Source organism: Homalodisca vitripennis, chromosome 3 (assembly GCF_021130785.1).
Source record: "Homalodisca vitripennis isolate AUS2020 chromosome 3, UT_GWSS_2.1, whole genome shotgun sequence".
Classification (NCBI taxonomy): Eukaryota; Metazoa; Arthropoda; class Insecta; order Hemiptera; family Cicadellidae; genus Homalodisca; species Homalodisca vitripennis.
Genome location: NC_060209.1, coordinates 113,899,924 through 113,926,674, shown reverse-complemented (window position 1 = coordinate 113,926,674; position 26,751 = coordinate 113,899,924). Strand labels below are relative to the sequence as shown.

The following is a 26,751-nucleotide window of genomic DNA, read 5'->3' as shown; positions in this document are numbered from 1 at the left end:
TAATCTAAATAGTCTGTTTACAGTTTTCCAGTAAAGGTAAAAAATTTTGCACAGGGGTCTTCAAATAGGCTCTCCAACCAACATACACAGCCAAATTTGCTATTGTCAACCATGTGAAAAAATTGCAGTATGCTTTCAAATCGTGCCGAACATAAACATCTTCCCATACCAAGACAATGTTGTGAATCAGCAGTTGCCCAATAAACTCTGAAGATTAGGCTTCTGTTGAGTCTCATATTCATTAATACAGCTATAAAAGCTTCTCATTTTCACCCAAACGTTATACAGAATCTCCACTGTCCGAGCTAGATTGTGGAGAAAACCTGTGAGCGTGTGTAGCAATATACTGGTGGGCATACATATTGGTCTCACTAACAAATTTGGTCAATATGAATAGTAAAGAACAAGGAAAAAAGTATTCAATTAGGTTTAGCATCATGAGGTGGACACAGTGTTTTGGTCCGGTTGTTCAAAAAAACCCCTATATTGTGGTCAAAACCAGGATCATTCTCATTGGCAGGAGTCCACTCCATATAATCAGGATTAATATGGATCCAAGTCTGGAGGGATATCCTGATTTAGATCAGGCATTTCCAAATACTGAGCATTTCTAATTACAAATCTTCAATCGTATTTTGAACTGTATTCAAAATAGCATATTGACATTATTGTATTTCATGGCCTAGTTCTGGCAAGTTATCAGAGGCTTCAACAACACAACTACTAGTAGAAGGTAAATCATAGGCCTACCTGAACCTGCAATAACATCAGCAATAGTTTCATCAATAGATAGACTATTACGACCACGCCTAGAACTATTTGGTTAGAAACAGGGTGTTCGCGTCATCTGAGCTAGGCTCTTCTGATAAACTCCCTTTGGGAGGCAATAAAACAAAAAAAGTCAGTGTCATATCATAGCCTGGACATGAATTTTCACTGTCGGTAAGTCATCATTCAGATTGATCTGAGTCGGATATATTGCTAAGAAAACTATCACTAAGATCGCATGTATTCCATACCAATAGCAACAACATTCCTAATAGCGTGTTTGTCACTAACAGGTGAAGCACCGTTATTTTTCCGAGACAAGTTTAATTTTCTACAGATCGAATAGCTCACTCATACTGAACACTTATTTTATACTGTTGATAAAAACAATATCAAAAACACTAATTATATTGAAAACGATTTATCCACTGAAAAAGAGGTTATCTGAAACACGAACTCACAGCAAACAAAGCACGAACTCACAGCGAACAAGCAATACACAAGCCAGCTGATATCCTGCTTCAGCTGATACGTCATAGAAAGTGATGTTGCATTATTCATTACAAAAAAAAAACATAGAGTACTCAAGTTTACTACCGTAACATAATCTATAACTATCCCAGATTGCGTATATCGCAAATTAGGTGCATTTGGGGATCATTTATGTAGCCAGTAAACCGCGACTTATCAACGGTCCGACATATCGGACGTCGGAGTATTTTGTTTATGGCCTAAACTGCGATGTCCGAAATTATTTTCGGACCGCGGAGTTTTTAGCCTAAACTACGATGTCCGATATGTCGGACCGCGGAGTGCAAAGGGTTAAGTTGATACTAAGAAATGATACTAATAATTACCAACAATACAATAAATCGATGATAAATTAATTTGAATCATTTTTGAACCAACATTAAATTACATATTTTTTTGTTAAAAATGACTTCATACAACAAAAAAAAGAAAGTTAACTATAATGACCAAAACACTGTAAATAATAACACTGAAAATACGATTAATATCTATTTCTTAGATTACAATATGTTCAGTTTGTTATTGATTTTCTTATTATTTAAATGGCAGTCTAGCATTATAATAAGTGCCACCACCACAATCGAATCATCAATATTCTTGATTATTTAATTAAATCAACTGTCTGAACCAAAATGTCAAACCAAATTATGTTACTGATGTTTCAAATTACAGAATTGTTAGTCCAAAAATGACTTTTTATATCAAAAAAAAGGAACCTAATTTAAATAGATAAACAAAAATCTATCTAGACTGTTGTATAATAGGCTATTCAAAATTAAACAAACAAAACAGTATTATTATTATTTTGTACTATTTTGAAGCAGGATAAACGTGTAACAGCTTGTGACACAAATTAATATCAATACATTCATCATTGTACTTAAGTTTAAACAATTACAAAAATGATTTGATTTATTGTTTTAATTAACTTTGAAAAGTATTGTGCCTTTTATTCTATACATAAAAGAGGCAATAATTAATTTTAAATAGCATAAGTAGAATGTTACTGTATTCGGTAGTTCTAGTTATTTCTAATATGATAATTTAGTACTCTATTTCAATTATAATGGTGGCTGCTTACTAGGGATACTTCAGCCATAAATTACATTTTTTACTCATGTCTGAATAGTTTAAAACGTGTGAGTGCGGTAGATATCTTAAAGTGCACAATCAGATTGATACTAGCCGGTTTGCTCTCATATAGTCACAATGAAGGTGTTGATGGTTTTTTATTTTTAGGCTATTTATGACATTATATCATTTTATTGTTATTGCCTCTACATTCAATTATTTCTTTAATATCATACATATGGCTTTTATTTATAAATTGGAATAGTTACATTAATTATACTATATATATATATAGTATATTTGAAGGGGAGATTTCTAATACGCGGCCTACACTCTTTTATTTGGTTATTTTATCGAATGGTTTAATTATTTTTACTGAATGAATAATTCTATAGTACAATTTATTCAACAAAATATATGATTCCTTCTTATTAATTACAGTAAATTTGTTTTCTAAACAATTAAACATCAAGAAGTAACTAATTTGTTGAGAATTTCAAAATGACAATTAAAGATGAGCAGATATTATTTGACACATTTCTAGACATAACATACGAGTTTGACTACTGCCTTCACAAAAGTGATTGCTCACTGCTATCCGTGATCTACAAATATTTGTAACCATATTTCTGATGTGTAGGTCTAGTCCATAGGCCTAGTTGATTTGTTAATTTTGTAAATAGGCCTATTATTATAAATTTATGTTATTAAAAAATTGTAATGTATTATTCTTGTTGTATGTATTATAAACGGACCTGTTTGTTTTGTATATATTAATATAAATAAAAATATCGATTTGGATAATATATATAACAGTATGATAATGATAGTTAAATATATATTTTGGAGTAGGGCGCATCAACAGCTGTAAACACTTTCAAATAATACACATAAGGTAATATTTCAATTTTTATTTCAATATTTTCAATGTAGCCTACACGTAAGTAACATTTGATTATTAAAAATGGCAGTCAATTTTAGAAAACTACACTACATTGCCTTGAAAGACATGTTTTACGTGGCTTCAACATGTTGGACTCGTACTGAAAAATCCATTATGTGAAATTTGTGGGAAAGAAACAACTGTAACTGTGAGAGGAGCAAATATGGTCGTCTTCAGTTTTCCAACTTTTTCTTATAATAATTTGTTTAGTCACTGTAAATATTAAATCCATATTTTAATACAAAACATATGATTGTTATTGAGGACTATAGATACTTTTATATCAATTGATAGTCTAGGATTTGAGATGCGAATATTAGGTATCGATGATTACATTCTTCGATATAAAAAAACCGGGTCCGCTTATCGTACCCTACCCTAGATCGCTTATTAGTCTCCCCAAAACCGGAGTCAGTGACTAAAAAGCTTAGATTCCCATAAAAACCGGGTCAGCTTATTGTACTGTCCATTTATTATTTTCAGTAAATTTACTTCTTTGTACTTAGTTTTGTAACCCAATAGAGTGTAGCTAAATTCTTTTCTAACGCTGAAAACTAATTAGGACTATCCTACTAGGAATAAGCCTAATTTCTCTCTTGAATAGGTAGTTGTAGGTTTTAAAATTCAATCCCTGCAAATGGACAAAATATCTTTTATCTGTACTAAGTGCAAAACTTAAACCTTTTGTGTAATTGCTACAAATAAAGCTTGCGAAAGGGATTAAATTTTCATGCAAATTCTGACATCTAGATTTATATTAGTTAACAACTGTACATCATAAATTTGTAACTTTAATTCAAGACTTTTTAATCATAAATCGATTAAATATGATTCTCATTTGAGATACGAGTATGTTAAAAACTTACCTTGTCAGGAGCAATTATTATTCCAATTTCTTCCATTTTATCTTTCAAGTCAAACTAAAATTATTACAATACAACTAACATAACCTCTTTCTCCTTTGCAGATGTATGAGTTTAGGAAACTAGAATGGAGTACAGTACATTTGCTATGTCATTTACAAAGGCGAATAAAGAACTACTACGAAAGTAATGGCTTTGTTATATAATAATATACAATTTACGCCCACTGTTATAATTTTATACGAATTTGTTACACCGAATGTTTGTTAAGCTGATCCCTTTATATAATATTAATAATCTAGATCAAACTTAATCCAGTATGGCAGTTGCCTGAATTGTTTACGGCACACCATTTTACATGTATATGAACAACAGTAGAATACGACATTTGTTTATATAACATTAAGTAACATTGGTCCCTAAAATAAATAAAAATAAGTCAAATATTGACAATTTTATGTTTGTTTCATGGTTGTCTGTTATAAGAAGACAGTCTACTTTAATCAATCACCATTCAGACTTACATGGTCACACACTTACTCATACACTCAGGTCGGTTGGTGCATAACGGCTGACTTAGTCCTGGTTGATTCACTCTCTCAAGTTTTAATATACCTTTTTATATAATTTGTATCATCTTCGACTTACTAGACTTTTTAACCGAATTGCCATATATATGGCTGATTGTTTATACAGTTGATGTATTATGAATGCAATAGAAAATTACATTATCTGCTCGTTAGGGCAGCCTTTTGTGTATGTTGTTCGGGTTTGGCCCTTTCGATAGTTACTATGTCTCTTGAATGCTTCTACCTCGAACGGTAGTGTATTAATTTTGACTTGACGACTTCGTTGTACGACACACATAATTTTATTTTTATTTGCAATCATTTTGACTTATTCAGTTTAAATAATATTGTGAACTTAGTATTTTGAGCCTCTACAGCAATAATTTAATCCCCTAAACAAGATAGGGATAAATGACTATTGTTACAGTGAGTTATAGAGAGAATTTTATAAGACAGATTTTTAATGGTTTCCTCAGAATAAAGGTGCCCGAGGACACCGCTGTGTTATACTTATGGGATACTCCTTCAAACTCTAACTTAGCCATCATCTAATGATTTAAATCCAAAATACTTAAGAAAATATTATAAATTATAAACACGTTTGTACCTAAGCTGAGCTATACAGAAATACTGCCTTTTTATCTACTAATTACAAAATTAAAGGAAGACTACTTGACAAAACTTCAAAACAATTACTTATCATATTATAATAGAAGACAACTGCATTCACATTTATATGTATTGGATGGATTTCTTAAACTTGTGTTATTTATTAATTTCAATAGGTTATCATTAATTTTTTATTTGATTCATTTATGTTAGTTTTTACATCTTTTTAGTTTAAAACCAGGTATAGTGCTCACGGTTGTGCATAAATTTACACATACGTATTTATTGCTCTTCTTATAAAATGCAAACAATATTTTTAAATAAACATAAATAGAAAAGTATTATTGTATAATCTGTATTCACCAACTCCTTAACAAACTATACTGACTATCATTGTGATATCTCTCTTCCTAAATCCCTGCGTCTTTAATTTTGTTGTGTACCTAAGAATATTGATTATTGATAGTAAACGAAAATAAATGTGATTTTAAAAGACGTGCGAAACTGCAAGTCTTCAAGTTGCTTGTATTGTGTTCATTTTCTTTCTTGTTTACAATCAGGATCCATTCTAAAGTAAACCAAATATTTTGACACTCCATTATTAAGGACAGGTATTTTAGAGATAAGGTTAGCCACTGCATTCACCCTCCAGTTCTAAAAATGTGTACTTTTTAAAATTAATATACGTACCTATTCTCCTGCACTAAATTAATACATTTTCCCTTGATACTTGTAATTCAGCAGGATATGACCCACTAGAATTAATTTTTAAATACAATTAGATTTCGATCCCACATTTTAAGGTAGGTACCTATTCCTGAAACAATAATAATAAATAAAGGAAAAAAATATCATTGAAAATTATGTGCCATGTGTGAAAAGATGGCTGTATATGGAAAATTTTAGTACAATGCCAGTTATTTTCTAAACATTGCTGAAAACAGCCAAACACAATATTTATGTAGAGAGTGACAAGCATAAGAAATTTTGGAATCAGATATATGCCTCCTATTTTGGGAGATGGACACCCAATTTAGGCTACTTCACTTCAGACAGATGTTTACTTATTATTAATTCTATTATTAATCAACTTGTCCCCATATGTATGCTTAATGATGAAAAATTTTACTTCCAAACCTAGGATGACTAATTTTCTTGACCATTTAAGGTGAAAAATAGACAATTGTCTTTATTCAGTAGTACTTGCTCCACTCTATTCCAGTTAGACCTTCAGTAACTAGAGCAAACTGATTGTCTCTAATTACACTATATTAGTTACTTACAGTTACACTTACAGTGCCTATTAAATTTTTAATGGGCTAGGTTCAAAATTCAAAAAGTTACAATAAAAAATGTTAACTCTGAATAATGTGGAGGTATTGCTAAATTAAAATTGTTTAGGTCTGTTTTGTTTTGTAAAACTTGATAGAATTATGATCTGTATTAAGGCAGTGAGATCAATTACTTAATATTTTATTGTATGTTTACTATATTACTGGAATCATTAATACTAATGTTAAATTGACATAGGAATACAAAACTTATTAAATTAAACACATGTTAACTGGAAAGCACAATATAATTTAAATACACATTGGAATTGATTGAAACAACTTGTTCATTTAAATGATACATGAATGATTTATAAATTGTTGTAGTCTGGGAAGTATCGTACCTATAAGGGATGTCGTCCAAGCTTTGCTGAGGTAGATACTTTGAGAGTTGCTACTGACAATATACAATGAGAAGAAAAATATTGAAGGTGTAGAATCTGTACTAGTTTGGATTTTGTAAAAAGTTTCTCCATTCATTGTTCATTAAAATAAAGCCGTTTTATAAAATCCAATAAAGAATTCTAAACTAACGAAACTACGCAGGGCATTTACATTCATTCCACATATCTCACAAGGAAATAAAAAAATAAATGGAAAACGATTCATTTATTAAAATTTTATGAAATGACCTAGCATAAAAGTACTGAAACAGCCCTGAATTCCATTAAAATATTTTAATTGTTAATATTGTAATGAGTATCTTAGACTATTTTTTGATACTCTAGTTATTATGTATCATGTAATTTACATTCATAAAAAGCTTTTGAAAATAAAACCATAACCTAGATATTTTTTATGTGTGTTTTTTTTTTTTAATTGAATAACTGAATTTATTAATTGCAAACCACAGGCACTTCTGCTGCAACAGCACAAGTTTGTTTTCCAAATGTTAGCTTTTCTCAAATATAACACTAAATATATATTTTTATATATGTTTTGTTATATTTTATTTTGTAATATATGTATTATTTTTATTTTTTATGAAAATTATGAAATATACACACTTTAAAGTAATGTCACAATATTTATATTATAGTCAACCAAAATATGTTCCAGAACTCTAAAATGGTGTCTTGTTCTTGGGAAAGACAACGATCAAGTTACAGAGGTATGTGTAATATAAGTTAAGACAGAGTGGTTGGCTTTTAGCCTGTGGAACACATGCCACCCTATAGGTGCTACTTAGGAATGGATGTTACATGAAAAGAAATATTTGAATATACACTATAGACATTGTTCCACACAATTTCATCTATGACGAAAATTGATACTGTTTTATAATATCACTCATGTACAGATTACTAAAAATGTTATATGTACTACTTTCTTTCCCCCGTTCGTTTGAGAATTAAAAATTAGGTTTGCCTGAAGAGTATAGAGTTTGATCTCTCTGCTCCCTTTCTGGTCCTCATTCACACTCTGTAGTTAAAAATTTTTATTAAATTCAAAAGTCAACAAATAAAATTCAACTTTCTTTTTTATTGTTTAATTGGAGCAGTGTATTAAAAGAAGCTTCTCTCCCAAACTAGTTGAAAACATAATACAATCCTTTGACAAATTTTATGTATGACTTAAATAAAGTTAAACTTTTCATGATTTTTTTTCATAGTAAGAATTAAAATAACTGTATATTGATTTATGAGTGATAAGTTCACATTAGTTACTTTCTGCTGACCCTCAGATCTTCAGCAATGATTACATACTTGTATATTGCGGTACTTGGAAGCTAAATCCGGACAGTGATGATTTGGACTCTAACATTTAATTATTTTTAAAACTAGAACCCAATTTCTTTTCAATATAAACATGTTTGCAAATGCCATAGAAATCTGTAACAATAAAATAAGACATGGCAGTTATTTCATATGAAATCATCAGACTAAAATAAAAAATTACTTTTTATTTAATGAAATTTAGTATGAAGGTAGTTCTTATATAATTAAGGAAAATTGCCTTATTCCCCCCCCCCAAATATTTCAAACGGTTTAAAAGTTACAGCTATGTAAAGTTTTTAAACATACACTAAAACCTGCAACCAACGTATTTTGAAATCATCATAGCTTCGCTCCTAATCGAGTTAGAGAGATGAGATGGGAGTTGTGCTATTTTACTCTGTTTTAAAATGATGTTTCTTTTGTTGTAAAATATAACACACTTTGTCATAAAAGTTTGTTGAAAAATCAAATTCAAAATTTTGTTTTTTTCAATAAGTGCATTTTTCAAAATAAAAAATTCCTTTAAATAGTTCATATTTCTGATAGGTGATTCTTAAAATTTCAAAAATAGGAGGCTGATGGGTTCATAGTTAAATACTGATTTAAAAAAGGGTGTTTTATGAAACTGTTAGTCAGTCTATCTGCTACAGATATCTTAACCTGAATATTCTGCATCATTAGTGCTGGTACGATCACAATGTAACTCTTTGGCTCTTTCTATGGCTAGAACTTGATTTGGACAATTTTATAAAGCTGACTGTCTCTAATGTCTTAAAATGCTATGGGGAAATGTAACATATTATATTAGTTGATATCAGTGGCATAGCGAAGGGGGGTCCAGGCGGTCCGGACCCCCCCCCCCGAAATTTTAAGACATATTAAAAAATAAAGCATGGAGCAGGAGACAAAAAGGAGAGTTATCATTTACTCTTGTCTACAAACATTAAATTGATTGATTTAATTGATTAAAGTGACCGTTGTTAAAAATATAATTGTCCTTTCGTTTAAATCATAAAGTATCGAACGATACTTTTGGGCTCGGCCTTTCGGATAGTGTAGTGTAATCACGGTATTGCTATAGAGCGCGGTCACGTGACGTCGCAAAGCAACCTAAATTGTAACACGGCGAAAATTCTACCTCCAGCGCTCGTTGTGTCAACAAATCCTGGAACAACATGAGTGACATCTTCATGAAGATGGGACAGCGTGCCTTTGAAAGCGCCGCACCGGGCAGCCAGCTAAGAGGCCTAGCTCTCCACCTGCCAGCTCGGCGCCTAAGAAGGTCGCTGCTCCAGCGAAGGGCCTTTTTAAAGGCCACAACGTCACCACTGCTACTGCGACATCTGACCAACCTACGGCTTCGGTTTCTACGCCCAGAATACCCTTGCTGTTCCTGGACAGTGTTCCGGACTGGCCTACCTACGCCAAGAAGTTGGAGGAGTTGGCGCGGGACGGCCTGATGACAACATTCCGCGGTGCTCACTATCGCTTGAAAGTGACCACCGTGGAGGATTTCAGGGCAGTTCAGCGGTACCTATGTTCCAAGAAGCTGCCCTTCTACACTCACAACCTTGGGCGTGAAAGATCGCTTAAGGTTGTGATCAGCGGACTGCCCTACACCGATGATGTGGAGCTTTTCGATATCTTAACTGACGAGGGCTTCGCCGTCGACGAGGTTGCACGACTTCGGACAGCCAGAGGACCTACCAGGAGCTGGCTGATCACGCTGACCAGGGACAGTGAGCGAGAGAACCCTGACACCAAGCGGGCTTGCCAAATCTACAACGTGATAAGCCTGCTCCATGTCAGGGTCTCATTCACTGTCTACAAGAAGCCGGTCGGCCCGCCGCAGTGCTACCGGTGCCAAAGTTTTGGCCACGGCTCCGGCAACTGCGGGAGGCCGAGAAAATGCGTCCGCTGTGGGGAAAATCATCTGAAGATGAACTGCCCCAAATTCTCGACGGAGAAGGGTCACTGCTGCAATCACAACGCCAACTATCGTGGGTTTCCAGCCTACAAGAAGGCCAGAGCGGCAGCTGTCCAGTTAGGCCGCAAGTCCCGGCCAACGAAACCAGCGGCGAGGCGACCAACGGCCCAGCCGCCCAAGCGACCAGCGCGGGACGAGTCACCAGCGGACTCCGTATCGGAGAGTGAAGCTGAGGACGACATGCCGCAGGAGAAGAAGCGCCGGAGGAAACCCCGGAACCCAGCCAACCAACTTCCTCGCCCGCCGGCATCTGTGGCTGACCTTCCGATCACGCAGAGGCCCAGGGCGACTCCCAGGCAGAAACTAGAGTGGCCACCTACACCAGCCACTCCGCCGCAACAAACGGAGGCGCCAGGAGCTGATGCAGCACAGAAGCAGCCGCCCCCGCCCAGCGCAGCCTACAAGCCGTCTTGAAATAGCTGCGCAGCTGACCGCCCTCACCCGGCTCTTCAATGAAGCAGTGGCCCTCAGTGGCAAACCGACCAGGTGCTAGACTGCTGCAGGAGCAAATTGTTCCAGTTGACAGGCAAGTTATTGAGCTCAATTGCTCAGATACTGCCCACAGACTAGGAGGAGCTCCCAGAGGCCATCCTAGCGACCCGACTTGGACTTGGACAGTTTAAATTAGCGACCACTTCGTACAAATTCGTCTTGGGGACGTAAAATGGCTGCTTAGAATTAAGTCACGACGTTGATTTTAGTGTCATTAAACTATAAACGTGTATATAATTATCGAAAAAAAAATATAAAAAATCTCTTTCGGTCGGAAAATACACTTTAAAAGCTCTACTGATAAGAAGTTCCAACTACTTTGGATTTAACTGACAGGTATTATTTCATTTTCCTTAATATATTCCGATCGGAAGTGATTATTTTTGTTTTTTTTTCTCGATAATTATATATTTATTAGTCGGCGTTGAATTAATACCTAAAATCAATATCCTAACAACATTATAAGTACCACTTTTACCTCAACCACTCAACCAGTGAAATCCAAAATCGTTAAAACTTGAATCTGTATAGTGCTTTTCTTCGGTATTTACCGACCGGAAGTGATTTTTTGTCAATAATTATATAGGTAGTCGAGTACAGTTTAATGATAACAAAAAATTGTCGCCCTAACTCAATCAAAAATACCACGTTTACCTCAATAACTGAAGTTCGAAGTAGTTGAAGTTCTAATCATTAGAATTTTTTCATGTGTATGTTATTTCCGACCGAAAGTGATTTTTTGGATTTTTTTCCTGATAATTATATACTCGTCTACAGTGTAATGATACAAAAATCGCCTTGTAACTCATTCATAAATACCTCAATCAGTGAAATCCAAAGTAGCCAAACTTCTAATCAGTAGAGTTTTTCCGGTGCATTTTCCAACCGTTAGTTTGATCTGTACCCGAGCAACGCTCGAAAATTGCCCTCCTTTTCTAAAGGGTTTTCGGCCGTCAGTGGCCCAATGTCCCCGAAGGGGTATTTCATTTTATTCCACAGAATATAGTTGTGTCAATTATACGCTTGAGTGAAGCTCTGTTTTGTTCTTTTTCTTTCTTATCCAGTGAATCCAACATCACTTTGGTGCCTTATACTCGGCCAGAATCGAACTTCGTAAAGTTTCTGTAGCTATACAAGAAAATGTGTGGTACTAGAGTTGCTGTGAGAGTTGAATTTGTCTATTACATCTTTCCACTCTCTATAAGGCGTAGTTACTAAAGCCCATATTTTTGGTATTTACCTTTTACCAGTGAACTTATTGGCAAATAACACACAAAACGTCCCCCGGATCCCCCGGTTTCGGACCCCCCCTGAACGAAATTTCTGGCTACGCTACTGATGTTGATTCATATTTTACATTGCTACATACTTATAGGGGCATCTTCATGCACTTTATTAAATTCTTCACTACAAATCATTAATACATAATATTTAAAAAGTTGATAATCTACCCCTTCCTCCTGGCCTCAACCTTGTATACACTATCAACTTCCGGTTCATTTTCTACTTTTATTAAATAACTTACTTCTATTAAAACCATGTAGGTACAACTGTTGGGAAGTTTCGATGGAATAGTCTTTACGGAGTGAATATTCATTAGAAAAAATAAATATAAATATTAATAAATAAATATAAAGGATGGGTGGAGGGATGTTGGATTTGGGAGTGGGGTACGGAAGTAAGGTATTGCATGGGTAAAGTTTTTATATGTAAGTTAAAACAGAATAGAATAAAACTATACTAGATTTACAAAAGAAAATCACATAGAAAAATAAAGATTTGTTATTGACATTTATTGGTTGAGGGTTAATGGGTTTAATTAATTGCTTATTTAATGTTTTAGGATGAAATTTTTTTAATAATTCATATCATCTCACACTCATGTCAGGTAGTGTAGACAGTTAGGATGTTTAAAAAAATAAATATAGCAGTGAAAATATTAACATACAAAATAATTCTTTATGTTCAATATGTTTATCATACAAATTCTTCTAAATGCTAATTTAATTAGTCATTTCCTTTCACATAAGGACAGTCTATACTAAGTCTTAAGGTATCCATTGTTATAATATAATGCCTCTATAGGCAGAAGTCAAGGAAAGAGTAAGTTGTAACACACTAACATTAGGCATTACAAATAAACAAACCCAGCAGTGGTACTGAATTTAAATTAATTCTATACTAACAGCAAATAGATTTATTATTAGAGATGTAGCCTTGAAATGTGTTTGATAAATATATATACAATAATAAACCTTTTTATCACTTTTTGATGTATTTTTATTTTGTACAATGTACATTTCAAATTCTAAGAATTCATCATCTAAAAGTACCTGAAGGTTTATTATTGTACATAAAATAGAGTTGGTGATCAGCACATCCACACTGAAAAAGTTGCAGGTATTTTATATTCATGGTTCTTGATATATAGATGAAAATTAATGGCTCTACACTGATGAACTCCACTTAGAGAAAAAATTGATTGGAAGGAAAATAAAAAAAGATCTATAGAATGCTCTATATAGGCTAGATGGTTCACAAGTGAAAACTACCTCGGGATTAGAGATTTAGAGATATAATGTTTGTTAAATTTATAATGACAATCCTCTCAGTGGTCAAAATACAATTATTTTTTTAAAGAGAATTTTCTAAATTAGTTCATTAGTCTAACAGCTGAAATTTTATGTCTCAAGTCTTCACAACATGTAACCTAGGCACTAAATTTTTCATGTTAATATTGTAATGTAAATGGGTAGTACGTACATAATTGAGAAAAAAAACAATATTCAACCATCGAGAACGGTTTTCTTTGCAGTGTATGATATCTTAGTGTTTAAGTGATATTGCTTAACATATTAAAGGAGTCATTATAAATAATAATTTTTACAGGTAGAGCTGCATATAGCAATGGTAACAACAGAAGAATCATTGCTCAAGAACCACTTGAAAAGGTAAGTTTACATAGGTAAAACTTCAAAATTATTACTTTAAAGTATTAGTGCAAAATTTATGATCAATACTTTCAACATTTCTATATACAATGTAAATATTTAGGATCATATATCATTTTATTTTTTGCAAGGAGGTTTCCTCATGATCATTTTGTGTAGGACTGCCATGTAACCAATCAATAGACTTAGAGGGAGAGAAATCTATCTATATATACCTTTTTTATTTAGAGCCAAGGTGACGGGTCTTTTACACTACTAATCGTTGACTCAACGACCCTTTCTGAGAAAATAACAAATAAGACAGGGTCATTTAGTCTACAGGTCGTTGAGACAACGACCCCATTTTGATATTTAAGATTTTCTACATAGGTTCGTTGTGACAACGACCCAGTAAAATGAATGAAAAGGGTCAATTACTCAACTGGGTTCGTAGCAACAACGCCACTTTTTGCCAGTTTAGTTTAATATTTCAAAAGATGGGTCGTTGTCTCAACGACCCTAAATTATATTAAATGCTTATATTGAAAGAACCAGGTCTTTTACTCAACCATTCTTTGTGTCAACGGACCAAAATGGAGAAATGTATAAGCAATGTGAAGAAGGGTCGTAGCGACAACAACCCATTTTTAACTCAATGGATAAAATATAGTAAGAGGGTCGTTGAGACAACGACCTACTTTTAACTGTTCAGAGGTTCTTTTAGTCTACTAGGGTCTTTGTGTCAACTGCGTGCAGCCGGACATTGTGGCGAGATGTTACTACTGCGCACCAGTCGTACGGCGCTGAATGTTGCGCTCGTATTGATGTAGCGTACATTATTCTCTTGCCACTATAAATTTACAAATGTAATAATTTGTTTTGTATTCATTTAAAATTATATTAATATAAACCCCTTTTACCGGATACAGATATACTTTATAAGCAGTAATGATAAGACATTACCAAGTAAGAGTGATAAAAATGGAATGCAAATAAATATTAAAAATGGAAATTGTAACGATAAATAGCAATTCTAAATATCAAGAATATAGATCAAATTAATAATAGTAGATAAAAACCTGGAATAACAAAAACCTTGTTTCTTTTATTTATGGTTGGTAGTTGTTAAAATAGCCATATATATATATATATATATATATATATATATATATATAAACAAATAAATATATATACACACATATATATGTATATATATATATATATATATATATTACATACATTTTTGGTCTGTAGTGGTTATGGATTCTGGGGGTTGTGATCGTGAAAATCCTAAATATCTCCCGGAGATTCCAGCATAAGGTAAATTGCAACTGTTTATTATTACATGCACCTAAAAGTTTCCTTACCACCATTTTGTATTCTATTATTTTGTATCAAATGTTTGGTCAAATTTTCAAACATTTGTATCTGGTTTGAAAATTTTTAAATTTTGAAATAAAGTTTACTGTGCTGTTGGTAGAACACTTTTGCAAAAAGAGTTACGGGACAATGTTTATATGCGGCTTGATAAAAATACAAATACAATTTATAGGGAGATAAGAACTTCCCAAAATAAAAGCATTGCCTTATTATTTACAAAGATAATTATATTAATCTTTTAAATGTACATAAGTTTTCGAGTTTTATATAACTTCGTTACAAAAATACTTTCTGAATGGCAGTTGAATTGAAATATGGCGATATTCAGAGATACACTGACATTGCGAGTGACATTGGGAGTACTCAAAATAATTTAGTATATTGAAGGTAAAGGTTAGCAACTTGTAAAGGCGTGCCTTTGATCCGATTGTTTGCTTTATATGAGGAAATATTAATAAACTATCAGAAACACTCTACAACTAATGATATAATGCTCGGTGGCTCACACTGGATTTAAAATTGTAACATAAAAATCTAAAAATACAGACTGAAGGTCGTTCGGACTAGCGTGCGTTCGGATTACTGTGGACACGGATTCAAAGTGGACAGTTATTGAACGTTTAAAATGTTGATTGTGGGTGACACCATAGTGTGTACTGGCTAGCGATAGTACTAAAGATTATTTAGCAAGCAATTGGTATAAAGGTGCTAAAATTAACAGGATAGTCAACTTCTTAATTTTTTATTGTTGACATCAGTAACTATGGTTATGGAAAGTGAAACGTAATTTCATTCAAAATTTAAAGTCAGACCAAGCTACTGTAAAATTTTCAAAACTGCACTTCAATAATCATCATTTTAAATAAAAACAGTGGATCAATGTATTATCAAGTAAAATTTCATGCCTACAACTTTAAATCTTGTTTAAACAAGAATGTCATTCTCAATAGTCATAATCTTCAGTAGGAAACAAAACTATGATTAAATCCGTACCGGCTGCCACAATGCCTTCCAAGGACCAAGTCATCAGTGGGAACAGAAGTTTTGAAGGATAAAATTCTCCGAATCCTTGTCGGTGACCAGGATATCTTCCTAAGTACCTGAAACCGTAAGTTTAAATAAACGTTTTCTGAAAACTAATAGTTGAATATTTTGCTAGCTGTCTGGATTTCATTACAAGAACCTAAACTCAAAAGTATGAAAATTTTAGTGGAAGAAAATAGTTGTGATGGATTGTCACAGCAAAATTCCTTGTCGACGGTCTAGATCTCAAGCCTGGACCTGAAATTCTCCGAGGCGGAACAACCCTGATGGACTGCTACAGCAAAATTCCTTGTCGACAGTCTAGATGTCAAGTCTGGACTTGAAATTCTCCGAGGCGGAACAACTCTGATGGACTGCCACAGCAAAATTCCTTGTCGACAGTCTAGATGTCAAGTCTGGACCTGAAATTCTCCGAGGCGGAACAACTCTGATGGACTGCCACAGCAAAATTCCTTGTCGGCGGTCTAGATGTCAAGCCTGGACCTGAAATTCTCCGGGGCGGAACAACTCTGATGGACTGCCACAGCAAAATTCCTTGCCGACGGTCTAGATGTCAAGCCTGGACCTGAAATTCTCCGAGGCGGAACAACCCTGATGGACTGCTACAGCAAAATTCCTTGTCGACAGTCTAGATGTCAAGTCTGGACTTGAAATTCTCCGAGGCGGAACAACTCTGATGGACTGCCACAGCAAAATTCCTTGCCGACGGTCTAGATGTCAAGCCTGGACCTGAAATTCTCCGAGGCGGAACAACCCTGATGGACTGCTACAGCAAAATTCCTTGTCGACAGTCTAGATGTCAAGTCTGGACTTGAAATTCTCCGAGGCGGAACAACTCTGATGGACTGCCACAGCAAAATTCCTTGTCGACAGTCTAGATGTCAAGTCTGGACCTGAAATTCTCCAAGGCGGAACAACTCTGATGGACTGCCACAGCAAAATTCCTTGTCGGCGGTCTAGATGTCAAGCCTGGACCTGAAATTCTCCGAAGCGGAACAACCCTGATGGACTGCTACAGCAAAATTCTTTGTCGACAGTCTAGATGTCAAGTCTGGACTTGAAATTCTCCGAGGCGGAACAACTCTGATGGACTGCCACAGCAAAATTCCTTGCCGACGGTCTAGATGTCAAGCCTGGACCTGAAATTCTCCGAGGCGGAACAACCCTGATGGACTGCTACAGCAAAATTCCTTGTCGACAGTCTAGATGTCAAGTCTGGACTTGAAATTCTCCGAGGCGGAACAACTCTGATGGACTGCCACAGCAAAATTCCTTGCCGACGGTCTAGATGTCAAGCCTGGACCTGAAATTCTCCGAGGCGGAACAACCCTGATGGACTGCTACAGCAAAATTCCTTGTCGACAGTCTAGATGTCAAGTCTGGACTTGAAATTCTCCGAGGCGGAACAACTCTGATGGACTGCCACAGCAAAATTCCTTGTCGACAGTCTAGATGTCAAGTCTGGACCTGAAATTCTCCAAGGCGGAACAACTCTGATGGACTGCCACAGCAAAATTCCTTGTCGGCGGTCTAGATGTCAAGCCTGGACCTGAAATTCTCCGAAGCGGAACAACCCTGATGGACTGCTACAGCAAAATTCCTTGTCGACAGTCTAGATGTCAAGTCTGGACCTGAAATTCTCCGAGGCGGAACAACTCTGATGGACTGCCACAGCAAAATTCCTTGTCGGCGGTCTAGATGTCAAGCCTGGACCTGAAATTCTCCGAGGCGGAACAACTCTGATGGACTGCCACAGCAAAATTCCTTGTCGGCGGTCTAGATGTCAAGCCTGGACCTGAAATTCTCCGGGGCGGAACAACTCTGATGGACTGCCACAGCAAAATTCCTTGTCGGCGGTCTAGATTTCAAGCCTGGACCTGAAATTCTCCGAGGCGGAACAACTCTGATGGACTGCCACAGCAAAATTCCTTGTCGGCGGTCTAGATGTCAAGCCTGGACCTGAAATTCTCCGAGGCGGAACAACTCTGAAGGACTGCCACAGCAAAATTCCTTGTCGGCGGTCTAGATGTCAAGCCTGGACCTGAAATTCTCCGAGGCAGAACAACTCTGATGGACTGCCACAGCAAAATTCCTTGTCGGCGGTCTAGATGTCAAGCCTGGACCTGAAATTCTCCGAGGCGGAACAACCCTGATGGACTGCTACAGCAAAATTCCTTGTCGACAGTCTAGATGTCAAGTCTGGACTTGAAATTCTCCGAGGCGGAACAACTCTGATGGACTGCCACAGCAAAATTCCTTGTCGACAGTCTAGATGTCAAGTCTGGACCTGAAATTCTCCGAGGCGGAACAACTCTGATGGACTGCCACAGCAAAATTCCTTGTCGGCGGTCTAGATGTCAAGCCTGGACCTGAAATTCTCCGAGGCGGAACAACTCTGATGGACTGCCACAGCAAAATTCCTTGTCGGCGGTCTAGATTTCAAGCCTGGGCCTGAAATTCTCCGAGGCGGAACAACTCTGATGGACTGCCACAGCAAAATTCCTTGTCGGCGGTCTAGATGTCAAGCCTGGACCTAAAATTCTCCGAGGCGGAACCACTCTGATGGATTTCCACTGCAAAATTCCTTGTCGACCACAATTTCTTATCAAAGATCTAGATGAGTAGCCTGGACATTAAAGATCTCAGTGGAAGAAATCAAATTTTACGGATTGCAACAACACAGTTCCCTGTCAACGGTCGAGATGGCAAGCCATGACCTGAAATTACTAGTTGAAGAAAATAATTCTTATAAATAGAAATACCGCCATTCCTTCTTATTGGCTTGAATGCCATTGTAGGATCTGACATTCTCTTGAATTTATGAATTGATCCAACTTACAGTAGTTACAAATTCTATAACAGCTTAGTAGTCTCAGGTACTGTCTGTACTTGGGGGGGTGGCGGAGGGTCAATTGTGAAATAAAGTTGTAAATGAATATGAAAATATTTCTTTTTATTTCAATGAACGATAAAAATCCTTAGTAATAGTTTAAAAAGATAACACACTATTGTGAATGAGCTGGTTTTAATGTTCAATAAAACTTACAAAACATTCTTATTCTGGCTGCATTTCACAAAGCTAAAATAGGCTGCATCTTATAATTTTGTCTTTTAGGAGACTTAAAAAACTCTATTGCACTTAAAGAAATACTGTAAAATATATAATCTCCTTTTCACCTATAACAAAATTATGCAGTGTTCAATAATATTTATCGTCACTGTGTTAAATAGAAGAAAATAAAAGAACCATTTTTCACTTTTATATTTCAGGGGATTTAATACCGTCTTCAGGAAGTTTTAAATTAAGTTAATACAAATCTATAAAACGTAAACAAGAATCATGAAATGATAAATTTAAACACAGTGCATAACATTTGATAAAGTCCAGCTGACGTAAAATTTTTCTTATTTAATCTTGTTCGAACAGTTGATTTTTAGAAAGGATGGAATAAAACTTTTAATTTTTGACAAATTTTTAATCTTTAACAATAATTTAAATTTATGTCTTTAAAAATTTGTATTAAATTTAGACCAAATGGGTTTTTTTGTCTTCAACATGATTTAATGAGTTTGCTCTACGTGCTTTAGTTTTAATCTGTTGTAATTTTCATCAGGGAATGGTGGTAGTTGGTGTATTCCTTTTAATGTAAAACACTCTTGTTTATGTTCTAGACCATGTCTTGCTAATGGTTTTTCTTTATTTTTATGGAATATATCAAACCTATGCCCTGTCATACGGATTCATAAATGGTTAGATGTTTGGCCAATGTATTGTATGGAGCATTACTTGCAATTTATTTGGTATATTAGATTTTTAGAATTACAGTCATTGTTGTCAATTATTATAGGATGGCTTTATATGAAAAATATATATCAAAGGGAGATGTTGCGGCAAGCCAATCAACCTTTTCACCAAAACTACTTCCTTTTAATATTAGTATTTTTAAATAATTTGTTTAACTATTTTGCTACCAGGCAACTTATTTATAGAAAGGTGTGTCTCTGATGTTAAATTTCCAAAATATACATGTACGTATATTTTATATACGTAAACTCGAGACCGGTTGCAATAAAACTATTGCATTGTCTGCTAACGACACCATTTTGAGGAAGGAACCACCTCACCCGAGCCTTTACCTGAGACTACCTCACTGTTGTTTCTGTAGTTGTAGTTAGAATATTTAAGTTTCATTCCATTGATATTTGACCATAGATTAATTTAAACTGTTAAAACTATCCAATGCAAACAAACCTCTTTTAACAACTTATACATGTAATTAACAAATCGATTACATGGTATAGTTGATACGCTAAATATTCTACAGTTACACGATGGGATTAGCTACTGAGTGGTAAGAAAGTTTTGATATCAGATGATGTATATAGTGTCGACTACAGTAACTCACCTAGACTTATAAATGAACTCAATCAGATATAATACAAATAACATACGGGTAGTGGAGCGCACAGAATTCAAGTACGTATATGTTACAATATACCTAATATATTACGCTCAGCCGAAAAAATGAGTATACATGCGCCAAAATGGAGCTCCTTCTTGTCTATGTATAAATAAAGATTCATATAAAATTTAAAGCACACAAAAAAGACATTTTTAGAAATATCTTGCGGATGGATAGGGTACTTGTGTTACCATGCCACATCTAAAAATGTCATATGACTGTACACAGTTTGCTTACAAATTTATTTCTTCTGCGATTTTCCCGTCACTGTACGGTTAACCGCAATAGCAATTTAAAAGTGATCGCTATAAATCAGTAACCATATATAAGTCAATTCGTTTTCGATATATTGTGCGGTCATACAGACATACAGAAATTAAATCTTTCGTCCTTCTCAGATGAGTGGCTTCGGCACTGTCAATCGAATTCCTCATAGTGCATGTTTGGAGTTGTAGTTGTCAAAATTTAGTATTAGTGTTTTCATTTGTTTGCAATGTTTTCATTTTAACTTTAATTTGAACGTTGGGTACTGTTTGATTAACCATTTAATAATAATTAGAAACCTCAACCTGTTTCCGACAGAAGTAGAAATATGAATGACAGTTACATTATTTCAGTTTATGTACATGAGTGAAATATATTTTAATACATAAACAAGAAATGGGAATCATAACTAGAAATGTATGTCTTAAAAATATTTCTTATATTTTATAAATACAACTGTTACCAGACTTTAAATCTAGTTCAATAATATATACGTATAATAAACAAAATATTTAGATATAATACTTATACAAAGTATTTACCCTTATATCAGATGTTAGGACTAAACTCGGCACAGACGCAGCGCCTTCATGCCTACCGGGCTAGGAGTTGACTGATTGACCCTGTTTCGTTTGAAAGTGCTTGTTTGGGACGGAGGGGCGTTGAGACAACGATCAGTTGAGTAAACGCCCTAGAATGTCTTATTTGAGGTTAGATGCATTATAGGGTCTTTGAGTCAACGACCCCTTAATACATATATTTCAACTTATTCTGAAACTAGGTTGTTGATTCTACGAACCTTTTTCTACTTTTCAACTTTTAATTTATATTTGGGCCGTTGATACAAAGATCCGTAGTGTAAACGGCCCAATTTAATGAATTAGATAAAAAATATAGAAAAAGGGTCGTTGTGTCAACGAACCCACTTGTAGTTCTATTCTTATATTCGGTATATGGGTCGTTGTGACAAAGAACCATTGGATTGAACTTTTAGTTTTCTTAGTAAATCGGGTCGTTGTCACAACGCTTCGTAGAGTAAAAGACCCTCTGTTATTTGTTATTTTTTCAGAAAGGGTCGTTGAGTCAACGATTAGTAGTGTAAAAGACCCAACACTGATATTGCAAATATAAAAATAGGGTCGTTGAGACAACGATTCGTAGAGTAAAAGAGCTGCCCCCAGAGCCAAATACCAAATAAATTTGTTTTAGAAGAAGTCTTCTTCCTGTATACACTTCATATTTAAGGCAAACACGGTTCTTCTGTAATATCATGTCCTTCGATAGTCTACACCAATTTTCTCCTGTGAACATACTTTATTTAAGACCCACATCAATTTAATGTTTGTTTGGTGGATAGGAAGGAGGGTTATATATTTGAAAAATTGTAACTCGTGGATGTTTAACTTCGTATTAGTTCAACTTTTGGTGAGAGAGAATTGAGGTATGTCAGCTGTTCAAATTTTACTGGTTATTTTCATTTTACATATTTTAATATGCTGCTTTATATCATGCCATATTTTAACAAAATCTTCTACCATATTTTATTGTATTATTGGGCTTCTACCATACCATAACAAATTAAAGGCCATATAAGAGTGAATAACTTTCAAAATTAAATTTTAAATTTTCTATCTCTAACCACTACATAACCATGGTAAATAAACTATATTTATGGGTACTGAGTGGAAGTTTCACAATTAGTTTAGAGACTAAGTGGGAACAAAAATATTTAAAACGCTGTATTGACTATGTTAACAAATAATATCACTTCAACCATGTGCTTGAGCCCGGTTACATTCTCAGTGTACAGAAAATGACAAAAGCAATTTATTATTACAGCTTTTCTTAAACTTGTTTAAACGATATTATTATCTACCAAGACTTCACTTTACCATAGTCTTGCTTTACTTGTTTACTTCGGTTATATCAATTGTTATTATACCTAAAGAAAATAGTATTTTTTCTATACCTATTTTTGGTTACTACAATCCACAAAAACCTTCAAATACTTTTCTTTTACTCGAATATATGGAAGAATGCTACCCAAGCAGTAAAGAATTTTTTTATAAGTAATTAGTTGTATATTTTAATGTGGTAGACGTTTGAAGTTTGATGTTTAGCATATGAGAAAGGTTGCCGGAACCCAGTTTCATCAGGGATCTTGTATAGAAAATCATTTACTGTAGTGGGTTATTTTTTTTAAACATCAGCTGTTAGCCGTTTGACCTGCTAGAGTGTGATATACCCTTTATATACGTACATACAGTGCTTGAATTTTAGTACTAGAAGTGGTGGAGCTGTAATCTCTTGGGGATCTGTTAGATATGATTGCTTCCCAGAAGAAAGAGGGGTTCAAGGAAAATTTAAAAATATGAGGTTTCAAAACCAGTGTTTTTATACATTTCTGAGGTGCTGGGAAAGGTTTAATAATTAATAATACTATTATTTAATGTCTATATATTATACCACTTCATAAATTATCTCATACATTTTTTATTTTATTTTTTATATTGGATGGGGTTATACACCAATTTAATATTTAGCTGGGAACATTAAAAGTCTCCCTCCATGAATATATTTAGTTATATAAATCAGAAAGAAATTAAATATTTGATAGAGAAAACCTTTTGAAAATTTTACTGATGACGACATACAACAGGCTTAATAAATCAATCAAGGCATAAATATATTCAATATTTGATTTAAAAATGGCAGATATAGATGATCTGCATTAATATTTCTTATAAGTTTACAAAGAGACATTCCCTTGGTTCACTGGTAGCTAAGAAAATTATATGAACTCTATTTTTAATCTTCGGTCTTTAAATGAGGAATAATTTGAATACATAAAGATATGTTAAATAAACTGGTTAACACGTTTTACTCATCAAATTGCTTCAATCCTGTAATGTTTGTACATCCCATTTATATTATTACTTATATGTCGGTTACAGGTATGTATTATTTATATAATTGTAACAGTTAAACAATTATCTGTGCAGGTGACCTTCCTTGGATGTTATGTTTACTCCTGTGAAGATTTATTAGTTTGTAAGGCAGGTATTGAAGATGTGCCATATTTTAATGCAAATGTTTATCTTGAAAACAAATCGCCTGTTGGTAAAATAGATGATATATTTGGCAACCCAAGGGAGTATTACTTTTCAGTTACTCTAAATGAGAACTCGAAAGTAGATTTCTTCAAAGTAAACCAGAAGGTAAATCAAATTTTGTAAGTTTATTTAGCTATTACAATTGCAATTCTTGATTTTTTTGTACAAAATTTCGTATTTAGGAACATTTTTGTCAGGACCTCATACCAATACAGCATTCTATAGCAAAATAAAAATAAAAAAAATTAATTCAACACATAAATAACTGTATCCATTCAGAGCTAAGGTGATATATTATACTTAGTCTCTTAAAGGATAATCTGAAGATCCATAATACTGAAAATAATTTGCAATCGTACAAATTTAACAAGTTCTTTGACACAATATTATAACTCTTGTAATCTGATAAGCACATAATTCTAGTACAAACTGCATGTTTAATGGCTTTAACTTTCAGAGCTTAAGCATTTTCAAACGTTAAAATAAAAATACAATTTTATAGAATATATACTTTTTATACAACGAGAAAACACTATGAACCAGAAAGTAACTTACATTCTTGGCTTAAATTGAGAGTTCATCTTCATGAAACAAAATCTCCTTTGCATGTCACCTAATTAATTATTCTTTATTTAAATTTCATTAAAAATAACAATGGGTGATTTTAAAGCAAATAATGTTTCTTTCTAGAATCTTTGTTTTGCTACACTATATTGGCAAATAAATCGTTACACTTTCTTGTAGTCCTAGACCTCCGGATAGTCAGTTTCCAATACTGAATATTATTGCATGTCTAGTCTATGTTCTGAGTATGTGCTTCTTTCTTAGCTCCAAGTGGTTTATCGTTGTAATCATACGGTACATCAATATTTGATTTTCTTTCGGCAGTGTTAGATGTAGTTGTGTAGCAGCGATTGGTTCACAAAGAATTATTTATTTAGTTCAATAGAAATCCACCTTGTGTTTAACCTCACCAAAGGTTAAATACAATTTTAAGTATGAGATGTGAAGTTGTACATATAATACGGGAGCTCAGAACCAATTTTCATTGTATGAGTATTATTTTTTGTGAAATTGATAGGGGAATTTATTCTAAGAAAGAAGTAGATAGTAGATCATCAGGTATGCTAGTTTTGGTGAGAGGTTACAAAATGGTAAAAATATCAAATAATAAATTTTAACAGGTCATATTTTTTTAGATTAACACACTTAAAACCAACTATCAAACACATAAATAAAATTTAAATCCACGTCAGCCAATGTGCCAAAGACCTATATTTGGCTTAAAACATCAACTTTCAGTCTCTGTATCATATTTTGGAAATACATACTATTCATGAGAATACAGTATCCTAAGAAAGGAAGACCCTGTCCGCCGAAACATGAATTGTGTTTTACATAGTCTTTGTTTTCATCTTGAAGATTTTGTAAAGAAAATAGTTAAATAATGCAACACTAATAGAAATGGTAGCCAGAAATGTCTAACAGTTATTAAGTGATTTTCATCCTACTGGAAAATATATATTCAATTAAGCTGAAAAACAAAATACAATTCCTGCATTTTCACTCAATGAGCTTTCAATTTCTCTACTTTATGATAATCTTTTAAAACAATACACTAATCAAGTAAGTTATTGATGTAAAAAATAATCCACAATTAGACGATCTTCAATGTTAATGCCTTTTTCTGTACTGAGTAAAAAGTCTTAAAGGACTTATATTTTATAAATAATATTTCAGTTTTGAAAATGGTAGTTTTTATTTTATACAAGTTTAAGAATATAGAAATGTGGTGTACTAACGTAAAGATAGTTCTGTAAATATCATTTAAATTCAGCTTAAATCAATATATTACCAGAGGGTTCTAATTTTTGCTGAAATTTTGTATGAAAAGAGATACTTAATATTGTATTGAACATGTTGGAGAGTTGGATACTGGACACACTGTACATTGAAAAACATATTAAAAAATTCTTATTTGGGTGGTTGAGATCCAATATTTGTAGTGTTCTGATACAATCTGTACATCTATTTCAGAATTGTGATTTTTTAAGAGTTTATTAAGGGTCCTTATTTTTACAGTCTATTGGAAAAGGAATGATGAACATGCTAATGGCATTCCTCCCTCATATTGTTTCCCCCAGATCTTTAGTAGTATTTTAACAGTCAATAATTTGTTCCACGTAATTTTAGTTATTTCAAATGTCATGTTTCAGCTTTACATTGATCCAGCAAAAATTTTACCACTGAGAAAGTTTCTACCTCAACTTGGTACCAGTCGAGGTGGTGAGAGAATGAATCAGGGCAGAGGCTATAAACAGAGGACTTGGAATGGAAATGGTTGCTCAACATATAGACAAAGGAGACAAACAAATAACCACGCATATTATACAAATTGTAGGAGAAGGGGTTATTATATGTAATTTCTTTAGTTTAATCAGTAGTAATAGTAGAATAAAACTTTAATATTTTTCTAATAACATATTAGGAAATATTAGGATTTAGAACTATTATAATTGTCTAGTGTTAACTCATGTTTTGTAAAGCTATTTTTCTAGTGAATGTTTAATGAATAGTAAAAACTAATACTGTGTATTTACTTGGTGAGATTTGAAAATTGTTCACTCATAAAGATATTCATTATTAAAGAACTAGTTTCTATGTGAAGTTAAAAA

General features: G+C 33.9%; 1 protein-coding gene across 3 annotated transcripts; it reads left to right on the top strand.

Annotated features, from left to right (window-relative positions):
- Positions 1-5,778: 5,778 nt before the first annotated feature.
- LOC124357330 (probable H/ACA ribonucleoprotein complex subunit 1) lies at positions 5,779-26,751 on the top strand. Of its 3 annotated transcripts, none has more exons than XM_046809021.1 (5): positions 5,779-5,965; positions 7,745-7,796; positions 13,772-13,833; positions 23,966-24,181; positions 26,293-26,751. In XM_046809021.1, the coding sequence occupies exons 2-5, from the start codon at positions 7,754-7,756 to the stop codon at positions 26,497-26,499; spliced, it is 528 nt and encodes a 175-aa protein (XP_046664977.1). In that variant the 5' UTR covers positions 5,779-5,965; positions 7,745-7,753; the 3' UTR covers positions 26,500-26,751. The 3 variants fall into 3 exon arrangements, with proteins under 3 accessions (XP_046664977.1, XP_046664975.1, XP_046664976.1); XM_046809019.1 differs by having other exon boundaries at positions 5,781-5,981; XM_046809020.1 differs by having other exon boundaries at positions 5,785-5,927.